At 37.0% G+C, this 14,869-nt stretch overlaps 1 protein-coding gene across 3 annotated transcripts in view; it reads right to left on the bottom strand.

Annotated features, from left to right (window-relative positions):
- The window catches only part of otud7a (OTU deubiquitinase 7A), a 137,958-nt gene that overhangs the window by 33,975 nt on the left and 89,114 nt on the right, over positions 1-14,869 (bottom strand). For all 3 annotated transcript variants that reach the window (XM_012970864.3, XM_004917921.4, XM_004917925.4), the window contains 5 exons: positions 14,373-14,555; positions 12,662-12,880; positions 8,650-8,751; positions 7,797-7,924; positions 3,011-3,123 (listed from right to left, as the gene is read on the bottom strand). In XM_012970864.3, coding sequence (XP_012826318.2) covers positions 3,011-3,123; positions 7,797-7,924; positions 8,650-8,751; positions 12,662-12,880; positions 14,373-14,555 — 745 coding nt within the window. The remainder of the gene's footprint in view (positions 1-3,010; positions 3,124-7,796; positions 7,925-8,649; positions 8,752-12,661; positions 12,881-14,372; positions 14,556-14,869) is intronic.

Here is a 14,869-nt window from a genome sequence, read left to right as displayed (position 1 = left end):
TCATGTAAATATGAATAACTTGTCAATCTGGATTACTATTGTCAGATGCACATTATTATTATGTATATAATAGGAATCACCACAGACTCCATTATCAATCTCTTGTATCTGATAAATTTGTTGACTGGGTGAAGGTTTAATACTGTCTGTCTTTTTTTAGCACAATTAGCATGTTGCAGTGGAAGACTGTGAAGCCCTGTTAAATTGGAGTTGGTACTTTTACTCCTCTTAAAGGTAGTTTGTGAGTGACAAATAATAACCCCTCTCGTTTACCTGTCAATCAGGGAACTGAAATGGGGATCAATCTTTTTTTTTTTTTGTAGGTGATCTTTTAAAATCCTAAAACCTTCTTATTTAGTACCAAAATGTCTATGTAAACTCTTATTTATATATGCTTGTAGAATATGCTGCAAGATTCAGATAAGAGGTGGCAGTGAGTGAGAGATGGTGGCTCTAAGATGTAGATCTGAGGAGTGCAGTTCCTCTCTAATAGCAGTGATCTGCTTAGTTTCTTTGTTAAAGTTGTCATAACTGTGACAGGGTTCTTCCGTTCAGGTGCATTTAGTCTTTCCTGTCTGGACACCATATACGTAAATGTAAAGATCTCAAATAGTGGTTTTATGCGCTTGCCAATGTGAATGACAATGTGAAATAGGGAAGTTTGGCCAGGTAAGTTAAAGTGGAAAAACTGATTAAGTGCATTTTGTTGGAAACATGCTTTGTTGGAAACATTAGGGCCCTAGAAAGGGGGTTGTAAGTACCTACTGTCCCAGTGAAAGTACTAAGGAAAATGGGGAGAAAACAGACCAGCTATTTGGGGTGTTTGACCGGGTAGTCAGTGGCTAAGCTTTCTTTTCTGGCATCTACTCCTTTAGTAAAGTATTTATTTTCAAACTGTGTAGATATTTATGATGTTTGCAGTATTTCATGCCTGTTCCTGGTGTATGAAGATACAACATCTCATAAACAGCCTGGGCATACCCTCATTGATATTTTCTTCAACTGGCATTTGCAAGTTATAAGCTACAACAGAACAGTATGCACTAAATCCTCATTCAGGTTGTTTCCACTATTCCATTGCCTTCCTGTCTAGGATTCATAATTTTACAATGACTGTCCCAGCCAATTCAGACTTGTAGTTAACTTATATCATAAATGAACTATGTTCCTAATGTTCTTAAACGGACCAGATAATTACAGATAATTGTACCACTGAACATTATTATAAATAAGATTAAAGTAAGCCATAAGTAAAGGGATTTCTTGCAGTGCCCCATGATGACCAGCAGAGGGCTTTGAATAGTTACTTGGCCACTGCAAGCCAGATGACAGTCTGAGTCATGTAACATACATATGGCAGTGCAAAGTAAATCAGGAGCAATTTATAATTGCCCCAGTGATATCAAATCAATGCTCTAAATGTTTCCAATTTTTTTAAACAGTTGCATAAATTATCTCTTTGGGGGCACTTTTTTTTAAAGCAGGTCCTGCTGTTAAATACAGCTTGCATCATCCTCAGTATGCCATTCATGTGTTTGGATTTATATTCACAACACAAGAGAGGGCTTGATACCCAAAGCTGGATGAGGAGGGTTGCAAGATATTATTGCTTTATAGTATATATATGTTCTGCTGCATTAGGTGCAACCCCTATGATTAACTAAAAAGAATGCTAAGCATCTAAGCAAGAGCTGTCAAACCCTGGTTTTTCTGGGACTCATTTCAGATCCACTTTTCTCAGCTTTCCATCATTATATTGCAATATGGCTGCCTGTTTTTTTTTTTAATTTTCCCTGTAGAACAGTACATGTGCATTGGTCATTCAGTGTCAGCAAGGCTTTCATGTCTTGTAATAAGCCACTCCCACAAATATCAGTGGCACTCTGAGGTTAACATTATGTAATATAGATAATATGCCCAATGTGCACAGAACCTCCGCTACTCAAGGCCATTGTCTAAGTTTAGATCTATATTATTCTAGTCACGTATAAAGTAAGTCTCAACTGGCTGCCTCTGTACTATATTTGCAATTGCAATAGTGCTTTACAGTCACATGCAGATGATGAGGATACATCATATTAAAAATTCATATTAAAAATGTGGTTTTAATACTTCATTTTAAAGAGTAAAGATCAATTTCCTGTGCATTATACAAACCAAAATCTATATGCTTGTCATGGCACACAAGGGAGAACCTTTGTTTTAATCTGCATGAAGAGCAAGAAAGGCCAAGCATTTAAAATCAGCTACGCAAACACAAAGCAAATCATATATTTAGGAATGATCAGTACAGGTTAATGTTCTTATCTGCGATGCCTAGGTATTCACAAATGAATATGTATACTACCATAATGCATACACAGAAGAAAAAGTAGGTGAAAAAAACTAAAAAAAAAATCATATCTTCAAAATCTTTAACTTGGCCACCAATAATGAAACTATATACTGGGGGATTTAAAATAGTACCGGCATTTCTAGTAACCAAACCACTATATAGTGACTGCCTATGGCATCTTACAGCAGCATTTTTCAGAATAATTTTTCAGTGATGATAGCAGTGCAGCTCACGGGGGGAAGGAATATATAAAATTAGAGAATATTACAAACCCAGAACACCCGATAAACATATTCTGTTATGTTTGGGGGGGGGGGTGGTTAGATAATTTATTAAGCTTTGCAATTGTCACTGACTACTGGGGTCAGGATCCTTCCAAAAACAGTGTTTATCACGGAATAAGAGGACGGTTACCCAAACTTTTGCACATTCCCCAATTACTATTTACTTTGTTATAATGTTTTAAAGAAGATGAATTAAAATGTAATTGTGCATTAACATTTCCAGATATGTTGGTTTTAACACACTGATTCCTGCAGCGATTTTTTTCTACTTTTCACTTACAGAATGAACTAAACATGTCATTTGGCCAGGGGTGCCCACACTTTTTCTTTCAACTGTACATGCATATTTCCGACAATAATGCTGGAGGAATTGTAAGTGCACAATACTTACCCACCACCAGAGCCTCCGTTCTTGCTGAAGTGTGTCCGGGGCTCACTAGATGCCAACTTCAGTAGTTCATTCCACTCCCGTTCCCACTCATCTTCTGTGTAAACCAACCCGGACTGTATAACAAATGATAAGCAGAGACAAGCTACAAACAATCTTTTTTATGGATTGGTAGTTAAACATCATTTAAAGGAGAATGCAAGTCACAATTTAAAAAGCATACTGCCCAATTGTCCTCCTATTGTTTAGTAAAAACGCCACACTTTTGGCTCACCTAATCAAATATTTAATCAGTCACACTTACTTCACATTTTCTAGAACAGGCAGCCATCTCTAAAAAGGTATTCTCCCTTCCTTTCCCTCCTTGCTTCATACTGCACATGTGTTTCATTCCCTCCCCCCCTCCCCTCTGCCAGATCTGCTTCTGATTGGCTGGTGGGCATGTGTAGCTCAGAACAGGAGACAGGATCAAGTTACACACATGCTCAGAGAATAGGAAGGCTGCCGCTGGCAGTCTACAGGAAGGACAGAGAGATTTCAGTGATGTCACTGTAGTCTTCACACTGCTGTAGGCTGCCAGCACCATATCTCAGAGAAGCAAGCAGGGATCTGGGAATTTAGATATGCAGTAAGTACTTAAAAAGAATGCCTTTAGACTTACTTTTAATTTATATTAACCTTTAATTGTCCTTTAAGGGAGGAATGGTTTAGGCCTTAACTGCAGATATCTGTCCCTGTTTGGCAATAGGGGTAGCATGGTGGCATTTTATAATAAATGTAAGGGACACCCCTATTATTGCAATTGCAAGCTGCTTATTTAGCTAGATAAAATGGATACAAAAAAGAATATCTGTTGCCATAGTGGAATATTTATGAAAGTAGGTTATTGAATAAATTCAGTTATGGGTCCCCTGACAAGCCAAATAACCTTGGACCAAGTATTCCTTCCCTCAGGCAGTCAGCAAATGGCTGCTAACAGCTAAGGAGTGTGGACCCCCTGTGGGACTGATATAATAATACAGTTTTGAAGTTTGAGGTCCTATGGAATCTGTTGCAGCAACATTAAGATTGAAATAAAGCTTGCAATATGCCTGCACAAAAAGAGACTGCAGGGATAGCAGTTTTTAGATGTGATGTTACACACATTCAACAGTTTCAGTCTTGCTCTGGTAAAACTTCACATGCTGTTTCAATAACACTTCTAATCTGGAATCCTGAAAAGATAACAAATCTTGCCAGAACTAATTGCACTAAATGTGGACATAGTTGGCCATACATGCACCGATATACTATGTGTTTTGTACGATTTTTAGATAGGTTAGGAAATTTCGTTCAGATAAAATCTGCGCGAGTATTGTGTATCTGTTCTCCTTGGGGACCTACAATGCATTTCCAGGAAGTCACTTTCATTGGTGTCAGCCAACTATTTCATCTTTTGAACATCCTCCGATTTGATAAATCTTACAATTTCAGTGTTTAGATCGTTGCATTTAAACGTACAATCAATATCCGAACGTTCATCTGAAAAAATCTGCATATGTATGGCCACTAGCTGTGTCTGTAACCAAAGAAATGTTGCTTTCATCTGCTGTTTCAATGTATTTGATTAACTAATAAAATGAATCTGGCCCCCAGCACAGATCCCAGGATCATTTTCCCACCAACACCACATTCCTTTTGTTAGCTCAGATGCACACACACCTGAAATAATATATTTATTTCTGTCACCATATTACTACAGTAATCGATAAGACACAGATGGGGCATTATAGTGAATGTGTTGTTTCAATTACTTGATATATTATGACTGATGCCAATAAAGAAAATGTATCTGGAAGAAGGCAAAAGTGGAAGTGTAAATGGAGTTGTATTTGTGCCTGGGACTTGCAGACATTTGAAAAAGCTGATATAAAGAAGTACTATTCTTTCCAAGGTACCACAGCACAAGAGGTATTTGAGCATTGTTGAAGGGCAGAGTAGAGTATAAAACATTCAGGTTTTACCCATTTCTTATTTAAAGTTCAAAGATGTTGTCTTTGGTCTTATTTTGAGCACCCTACTACATTTTAAAAAACAAGTCCTCATATATTTTGCAATGTTCCATGCTATGATACTGGCGCCTTTGTACGGTGGAAAAGGATAATAATATATGTGGATACTAGTGCCGTTATTTTACACTTGTAGTTTAATCTACACTTGCGTTCCTCTGTAATCTTACACTACAGAACAATGTTCAGTCAAAGACTAGAGAGATTGGACTCTTGACTAGAGTCAAAGAATATGAACTGTTATTGATCAACTGTATTACCAGTTCATGTGCAGTAGTAGAATAGGAGTTAATTTCTGTTGCTCCACTGGCAAAAAAATGAAAAAAATCAAAAACAAAAATCAAAAACAAATCATTTGCTTTATTCACCAGTCTAATATTTACCCTAAGAATACAGAAATAAACCTAATGCCCTAGGAGACAGGGCAACAATTACATTGTTTTCTGACAGTTGTTCAAAATTGTAATCTTACTAAAATGTGCGCTACATCTGTTGGCCACAAGCACATTTCTCTAGTGACTGGTAACCCCCCACCCCGAATGTTGTATTCTGGATCAGTACTGTATCCCAACCTAAAGGGGAAGTATAGGCTTCCCCTACACTGTGGGGAAGTGTACTTTGGAATATATTCCATATATAACGTGCCAGATAAAGCTGCAATTTTCAGCAAACCAATGCACTCTTGTGAGCAGAAGAAGAAAAGGCTTACATCCCCTGAATATATGCATATGTATATGGTATTCCAAGTGTATTCTATTACTTTGGGAAAGCCTTTACTTCCCCTTTATGTACAGTATGTTTATAAGGGGAACTTCAGCTACTAATAGGTGTGCTGTTCTTTATGTTCGTAGATTCCAAGGTCTGCTGCTACGTTGGTCTTTCTCCTAATCCTTGCTCTCTGTCCATAGTTCTTGCAACCATTAGAATTATTATAATAATATTCCGCTGCAGTATACATATAAACTTCATATCTAGATTGCTTATTTAGCATAGAAGAAAATCTCATCATAAGAGGAAGTTGTACTGCAATACATTACGCAGGAAATAAATAAAACCACTAAGCTATTATAAATAAAATCAATTCATGAATGAATTAGTTTTATTTACTAGGCAACTAAAGTGAAATCTGCAGTTGAATTGATTAAAATGACCACTTCATTTTGTGATTAAAATGAGCTACTGAAATGAAACAAAGACTGCCTCAAACAATGAAAGCAAATATTGCTTTATTGTTAAATTCAATTATACAAAGAATGAGTCGATTTCCACTTGTACGGCTACAGTGCTTTAAACAAGGCTTGTATTCTTTCCTAGATAAAAGGTGATATGTGTGGGCATGTGCAAATATTCACATTTAGTTGGGTTTAGTTTTCTAAAGGACAGGGTGGCACTGGAAGAAAACAATATATTATATTCATTAGGTGCTCTTGTATTGCATCCGCTTGCACAAATTATCAAGTGACAACTACCTTTAAAATTAACATTTACCCTAAAAATTTTTTTTTTTTTTTTTTATAGTGACAGGTCCCCTTTAAACATCCTGGGGTTACTTCTAAAATAGTGGGGGGTACTATATAAAACAACCATGCATGCTAATGATGAAAACGTGGGTGAAACTTTGGCTGAAAGTCAGCCTTCAACCATCCTTAAAGCCCTTTGATACAAACACATCCTAATTAGGCTGACACTTTGTAAGACTTTCCTAGAACAGTATATCTCTGACTTTGTGGCCAGCCTCCTCCCTTGTAAGATGTTCAGAGAGACACAAATGGGCACCTTGTTCAGCATATAGGGAAATGTCAGACACAACTGGACACCTTGTTCACCATATAGGGAAATGTCAGACACAAATGGACACCTTGTTCGCCATATAGGGAAATGTCAGACACAAATGGACACCTTGTTCGCCATATAGGGAAATATCAGACACAAATGGACACCTTGTTCACCATTTAGGGAAATGTCAGACACAAATGGACACCTTGTTCACCATATAGGGAAATATCAGACACAAATGGACACCTTGTTCACCATACAGTGATGAAAATGGTACTTAGACAAGGAGTCCCAATGCTGCATTACAATTGTTCTGATTGTGACTTTTTGTAAAGGCTATTTAACAATGATGTTTGCAGATACCTAGTTCTAAATTTGCATGCACAATTTAAAATTGGTGAGGCCTGCTAGTTAATTAAACAAATGAGACTTTGTTTAACAAAGAACTGAGAAGTGCTGTTCTTATTATTACATTGATGTTGTCCATCTGTGCCTGTTGTCTGATCATCCATGATCTACCTGTCTCTTTCTGAGCAATACCCTGTATTGCAAAAAATATTTCCCCTTCCTAAATTGCCCTGTGCCTAGACATTAACACCCTGCCCTCCCAATAAATGTATGACTGTATAAGGTGAAGTTCACCAGGACCTCTAGATATACTATTTTGAGGTCATAGGAGTATTCAGAAAATGCAAAGAAGCAGTTCTGCACAAACCCAACTAAAGGTAAAATACAATGGACAAATTAATGAATCTTAACCTACAAACAGGCCTATACCTATAGGCACATGCAGAGTACAAACACAGCAATTTTTCAGGCACTGTATAACGACACACAAAGAAGAGTGTAACTAACACACAGGGATGCATTTTTATGTTGAATTGAGATCAAATCAAAGCATATTTCAGTATTATATACAATTCACTTACCAGCAGAATAAGAGCAAAATAAAACTAGGTGGTTACCTCTTTGTTCTGCTGTGTCTGTTGCCACCTCCACCGTCTTTTCAGTGCTTCCCTCTCAGCTCCACTCCTCATCATGGTATAAAGGGCTTTCCTCAGAACCAGATCTCTATCATGAAATCCCCACATTCCTAGGAAAGGGAACATTAAAAACTCAGAAAACTGGCACAACCTTTTTCCCCTTGGGACAATGCTACTGTGTCCCTGCTTGGGGGCCAAAGCAGTAGACAGAGTTACTAGCCTGGGTGGGACTGGGGAGAATGCCTATTTGTTTTTCTAGACATTTCTATATCTCAAGCTCGAGAGTTTCATTGGGTGAGATTTGTCATGAAAAGTAGTCCTAAATAAACCTGAATCTATACCAGGATTATGAAAGGACAAGGAAAGCCCAATAAACATTCTTTCTTAACTAGAATTACTAAATAAAATACCTTATTAGATGCTCTTGTATTAACGTTAAATCTATTTCTTTGGTGACTAGTTATATCTCAGTTACCCATAAAGCAGCAGTCTGTACTAAAACTAAGACCACAATTCTGCTCAGTTTAATCTTGCAGGGAATAGGAGCATGCTCAGAAATCAATAGATAGAGGGAGCTTTCAAACCTACAGTCAGTGGGCAAGGTAATAGTGGCACATGCATACTAACAGCACAAATGTCATATCTGTGATGAGGGACAGAAAATGTAGCAGCACTTTAAAGCGATAGTATCAACTTTCAATATTATCTGTAAAAATTATTATAATGAGCTCCAGTAATGGCAAAATGCTGTATAAGTCAGACAGAGTCCATGATATTTAAGTACTCTGTAACAGACTGCAGTTCAGACTTTACTTAATCACTCAGCAGCTCTTACCCAAAGAGGCAGCATGTAAAAGGCAATTTCCATCTCCAGTTGTTGCTAAGGGCAGAAGACGTTTGCAACTTGAGCATGTAGTTGACCACCAGTTTAGTCTCCCTACATGGAAGAAAGAAAAACATACATTTTTATGATAATTATGTTGTTAACCATAGTCAGGAATACCTCTAAGGAGATTTTTTTTATTTTTGAGGAGAAAAATATGCAATATTACTATCATGGAAGGGGTAATAAGGGATATGTTTCCTGAATACATTGCAAAACACCATAATATGAGTGTGTTCCAACATTGTACTGCAGAGCCCTTTGCTTTTCAATTTGTTTATTAATGACCTTGACATTGTAAGTACTGTCTCTATTTTCTTGATTATACAGGTATGGGACCTGTTATCCAGAATGCTTGGAACCTGGAGTTTTCCGGATTAGGGGGTCTTTCCGTAATTTGGATCTCCATAACTTAATTCTACTAAAAATCATTTAAATATTGAATAAACCCAATAGGCTTGTTTTACCTCAAATAAGGATTAATTATATCTTATTTGGGATCAAGTACAAGGTACTGTTTTATTATTACAGAGAAAAAGGAATCATTTTTAAAAATTAGAATTATTTGCTTATAATGGAGTCTATGGAAGATTGCCTTTCCATAATTCTGAACTTTCTGGATAATGGGTTTCCGGATAAGGGATCCCATACCTGTACTAAATTGTGCAAAACTATAATTTCCGTGCAGAATGTTGCACATTGCAGAACACTTTGACTAAATTGGAAAACTGGGCAGCAAATTAGAAAATAAGTGCAAGGTTATGAACTTTGGTAGTAAAACATAAATGTAATTATACACTAAGGGGCCAATTCATGAAAGCACAAATTTTGTGTGGTTAAAATCATGATTGGAAAAATTTCGGAATAACTACAATAATTCCTGATGTGAAAAATGTCACAAAAATTCTTTTCTCGGTCATACGAAAATATTGTGGTTGCGATCCGAAAGCCACAAAATTTGTGGATCCGAACGATCGTAAACGGCGCGAAAACCTTTCTGGCTTTGAAACTTCAATGTATGATTTTGAAAGCCTTCCATAGGACTCAATGGCACACAGATCCAACCGGCCCAAAAGATAGTTACGATACCAAAGCTTGAATGAATTTCGAAATGGTTGTAGTCTTTGCGAAAAATACAACTTTCTTGCGGAAGTTAACGAAGACGCGCAAAAGTTGCGCAATTTATCGTGCTCATTACGCAAAGTTCTATAAATTTGAAAAAATATACGATTTAAAAAAAAAAAAATTGTGCTTTCATTGGGGTTATTCTTAGTTTAAAATGATTGCAGGGGAGGGGTTGCCTAATTTAAAGGGGATCGGTCACTCAAAGGAATAATTTTATTTTTACTTTTTATTTTTACCTTTCTATGATGTTAGTTGAGCAAACTAAATTTTAATTTAACTATATAAATTATTTAAATTTTTTTTCTGTCAGTCTTGAAATTCACAATCACAGCAACCAAGCAAGCAGGCGCCATTTTGTGGACACTGTTATTAAAGCAAGCGCTGCATTATCTCACATTACTATCTTGATTATGCACCACATAGGGGTCCTTATTGCCATGTCCATACTCACAGTGAACAGAGAAGGGGCATGTGAGAAGGGCATTGACATCTAGGAAGTGCAGAATGGCAAGTGAAAGTGATTGCTATGTCTGAGCCATAGAGGCACGAAAGGCAGTATGTGATTGACAGATGAAAATTTTGAATATACGTATAACAGGTATGGATGATTAATTTAAAAAAAAAAAAAAAAAAAAAGAATTTATGTTTCATGTTTCATTTTAAAAGAAACTTTATTATACAGCTTTTTATATCTGTGTGATGTGTACTCTTTAAGTGTAAGCCAATAACATTCTTCTTATATCAAATCTCCTCAAATTTCATGAGTAATTCCATCAGGCAGTGGGGTTTCTCTGTATAATGAACGCTATGTGACCTGCTAATTTTACAGTAGTTATCCTAGGGTAACTGTATTCATATTGCATTTATCTTCATCATGTAACCATTTACTGCAGACATTATACTTTGAGCTTAAAACTGAAAATTACTGTATAATTGCATGTCTGGGACAGCTGGTTCTGATGCTATGTCTCTTTACCTACCTAGTCACAAGTATTTTGTTTGTTTTTTTTTTTTAGTCAATATTTACTAATAAGATACACATAATAGGCAGAAGCTTTAATTAGGGATACGTTGATCTAGATTACATGATCATAAAACATTATAAGAGGCTGCTGTTTCTCAAGGCCCAGGAATAAGTCAGTTCAACATCTAGGGGTTTAATTAGTAGGTTAGGGTATGCGTTATCACTGGAATCTATTCTTGTAATGAAAACCCTGAAAACAACATTAGCTTGTGGCACTACTAAGCACTGTATAATAAAAAATAGATATGATAGATTTAAATAAATTTGTGCACTAAGTAAAAAAATGGTATTGCCATATTTCAGAACTTACTGAAAATATTTACATGACATTTTTTTTAAGGTGCTTCAATCTGCCATTCATTTACCTTGAAACCACAGGTCTGCCCTTCTGATCAGTGATATAGCACTATAATATGGTATTGGAGTTACCAGTCTATCTATCTATCTATCTATCTATTACATTTTCCAGTAAACACTGGGTACCTCAAATGGATTTATACATTACTGACACATATTCTTGATTCTTCCCACCAGTCTGGTCTTTTCTGAATTCTTGTAAATTATTACATAATTTAAATATGTCCCACTGGATAGATAGGTTTTTGTTACCTAAGATGGTTAGGTAAGAAAATGCTACTGAGAAAACCGATAAAGCATAAAAAAATTATTTTTGCAAGAAATCAATTTTTTGTAGGCAAGCTTAGTAAATTTCCCCCTTAGTATTGCGGGCTTAATTTCAAACTAAACAAACAGCCTGAAACCTTATATTCACCCAAACTAAACTTATGTCTACATCAGTCATGTAGATGAACACAATAACCAAACAGATACTGCCTGCTCTCATAGCTCAAAGTACTACCACCATACAATATATGACAAAGTCAGGAATTCAGGGTAACAATGACCTTCAAAAAGACTTCCAAACATAATTTTCATGTTAAACTGATGCTTATGGAATCAGTTTCCCTTCCCAGTGGTGTCTGTTAGGTAATTCATCATTTAGATCTGTCCTTGAAATACAAAATGTAATGCCACGCATGAAAGTATAAGAGAGACCATGTAACCTCACTTTACTGGTAACCCAGCATGGATGCTCAGCTGATTCTGCTGCAGGGATAGTGATCAAAATGCAACTGCAAGCAAGAAGGCTATCCAAACTAGGTCACATGAATAACTACTCCTATTTCCCAGAGGGTAGCAAGGCATTCATTGGGGTTTGTGCTTTAGAAGGTGTAAAAAAAATATCACATATATACTAAAGGATTTATTTGGAAACTATAGGAAAAAAACTAATAAACAAAATCAAACCTAGCAGTTATATGCAGCTATGGGATCCATTATCCAGAAACCCTTAAATGAGAAAGCTCAAAAATAAGGCAATGTAATTACCCACTGCGTTGTTTTCAAATAAATACTTCTTCATTTTTGTCTGGTTTGCCTACTTTTAGCTTAGCTAAGGGGTGCAATCTTATTAATGCTAATGCATGTCGACTGCAAAATGATCCAATGTTTAATGTTTTTCTTATCCTTGAGAATTGTGTTTCACATAGAAAGACCACTTATCTGGAAAACACCTGGCCCTAAGCATGCAGGATAACAGACTGCGCATCTGTGGAAATTCTGCAATTAAATTATAGGACCAGAAAATATATTCCTAATTTAAAATAAAATTATGGAAACCATGTTTTACTTAAACAATTACTTAAACAACGAATTTACTTAATTTAAGTCGGAAAGGATGATTTCTGGGATTTCTCTCTTGCTAACTTGTTTAAAGATAATCAGAAACAATTATAAATATACAAATTTGCTTACCTGCCTGTTCTAAAGCCACCATTGTTGATTGCTCAATTAAGTCCCGTTCAATAAAGCTTCTGAAGTCTTCACTATACACACTGAGGTCTGGTAGTTGGAATGTGTAGATGGGCATTTCAAGAGGAAATGGCTCGCTACTGCATTCATTGGCCACATGAAGCCGAGCAAGGGAAACAATGGCTGAGCTGGCATGGGAAATGCCTCTGGAGAGTCTCTTTTCTAGACAAAACAGGCACAGCATACTCTCATACAAGTGAATCATACTGTACAATTTCACCATTAGGATACATAGACAAAGTATATAAATATCCAGAGCCTTCTGATGGTACTATTCTGCATGAATCAAGCTCAAGCTGAGAATTTAGTTGCAATGTTTAGTTATTAAAGGACCATTTTACATTTTAAGTCTGCATATGTTTATCCAGCACCAACAAACAATTTCTAGGCAACATGTTATCATTTATATGAGAAAGAATTTCATTTTTACTATTGAGAACCATTCTTGCTATTGAGAACCATAAATGACATAGACTGCATACCACACAGTCCTTCCTGCCTCCTGTTGCGTCTATTGACACAGGGGAACCTTGTATCTACTGCCATCTCTAGACCAGGTGATAGTTCCTGTCCAGGGCTCACTCAGTGCCCTGCATCAATTGCCACAGTTCAGTTGTGCAGAAAGACTAGGGTGCACACTTCACTTGCAAAACAAACACTTAAAATTATGGCAGACAAACTGGTATGCAATTGCGGTAGCAATGGGTAAAAGCCCTTTAAGACCACCATGCAATGTTCCCTCTAAATGTTTTCATGCGCATGCACAAATGTTTAGTACAGCGCACACAGGACATTATGGTGTGCACAAAGAATTTCTTGTGAAAACGCATTTATTTTTATCTGAGTACGCAAGTTTGAAATGTGTGCGCAAAATCATTTCTTTGCGCACACAGCCAAGAAGGATTTTGAGGGAACATTGCTGGTATGACATTGGAATTCTGGGAAAAAAACAGATTTCTCTCGCACTTGTGGACATACATGAGCCCATATACATTCAAGAAGAGAACATGATTCTACATTTACTAATACCAAAATAGGCCTCAGACAGCAAACTATGGGTTAAATGCCAATTAAGTTGGGAATTACATGCCACATTAAGGTGGCCATACACTTGGCGAGGTCGCCAAGTGAGCGAATCTTCTCCCGAAATGTAAGCTAATTACAACGGCGGCAATGGGCGCAGTCGGTTAGGGGACCGCATCAACGAGCCAATGCGCCCGATCCGACTAAATCTTTTAACCTGCCCCATCGATATCTGGCCAATTTCAGGCCAGATACCGGTCAGGCATGCCCCTCGTTGCTGCCCCTACACGGGCAGATAAGCTGCCGAATCGGTCTAAGGGACCGATATCGGCAGCTGCAATCGGCCCCTGTATGGCCACCTTTAGAACACCTTTAACGTTGGGCATTCTCCACTGAACATCACATCTGTGAGTAACAATACTATACCTTTCCTGCTGAATTTTCTATTTGGGAAGTTATAGAGGAAAGCATCAACATCTGCAATAATTTCTCAAAATCACTTTTCTTGTACTAAGCAGAGACAGATTCCCCCTCCTCTGTGATCTCTTTCAATCGTTCCTACAGTAGATTGTGTATTGTTGATTGTATAGCTGAGCTGTGCAAGGTTTGTTTATGTGCTATACAGTATTACCTTGAGCAATGTCATCCTGTCTTTGGAGGTTTGGTTTCTCGATCTTGTTGACATGCTGGGTGATTTCTTTCTCCTGCTGCTTGTAGTATTTACCTTCATTAAATACTTGAGGCAAATTTGCTGTGTGCACCTGTCGAAGTTGTTCATAGTCACTTAAAGCTGCAGTGAGATCCCAGTTTTTTCCTAAAGATAAAACAATATCAAGAACACATTAGTGACCTACTTTAAGAAGCTCAAAATACTAAGACTAGCAGTATGTGTATTAGAATTCCCACTTTGTACAGATATTAATATTGTAACCAATATAAGAATGAACTCCTAGTAGCTAATAATAAAAATCTTCAGAATTGGGCCTGTCAAGGACAATTACAGGTTTTATGAGCACACACTGACTGCAGCTTGGCTTCTCAGGGTTTTATCAGTAGGGTAACCATAGAGAAAGTACTGAAGTAGAATTACCCAGTCAGCTCCTGCCTTGGACCTCTTCCTCTGATGCC

Source organism: Xenopus tropicalis, chromosome 3 (genome assembly GCF_000004195.4).
Source record: "Xenopus tropicalis strain Nigerian chromosome 3, UCB_Xtro_10.0, whole genome shotgun sequence".
In the NCBI taxonomy this organism is placed as follows: Eukaryota; Metazoa; Chordata; class Amphibia; order Anura; family Pipidae; genus Xenopus; species Xenopus tropicalis.
This window is presented reverse-complemented; position numbering and strand designations above follow the sequence as displayed.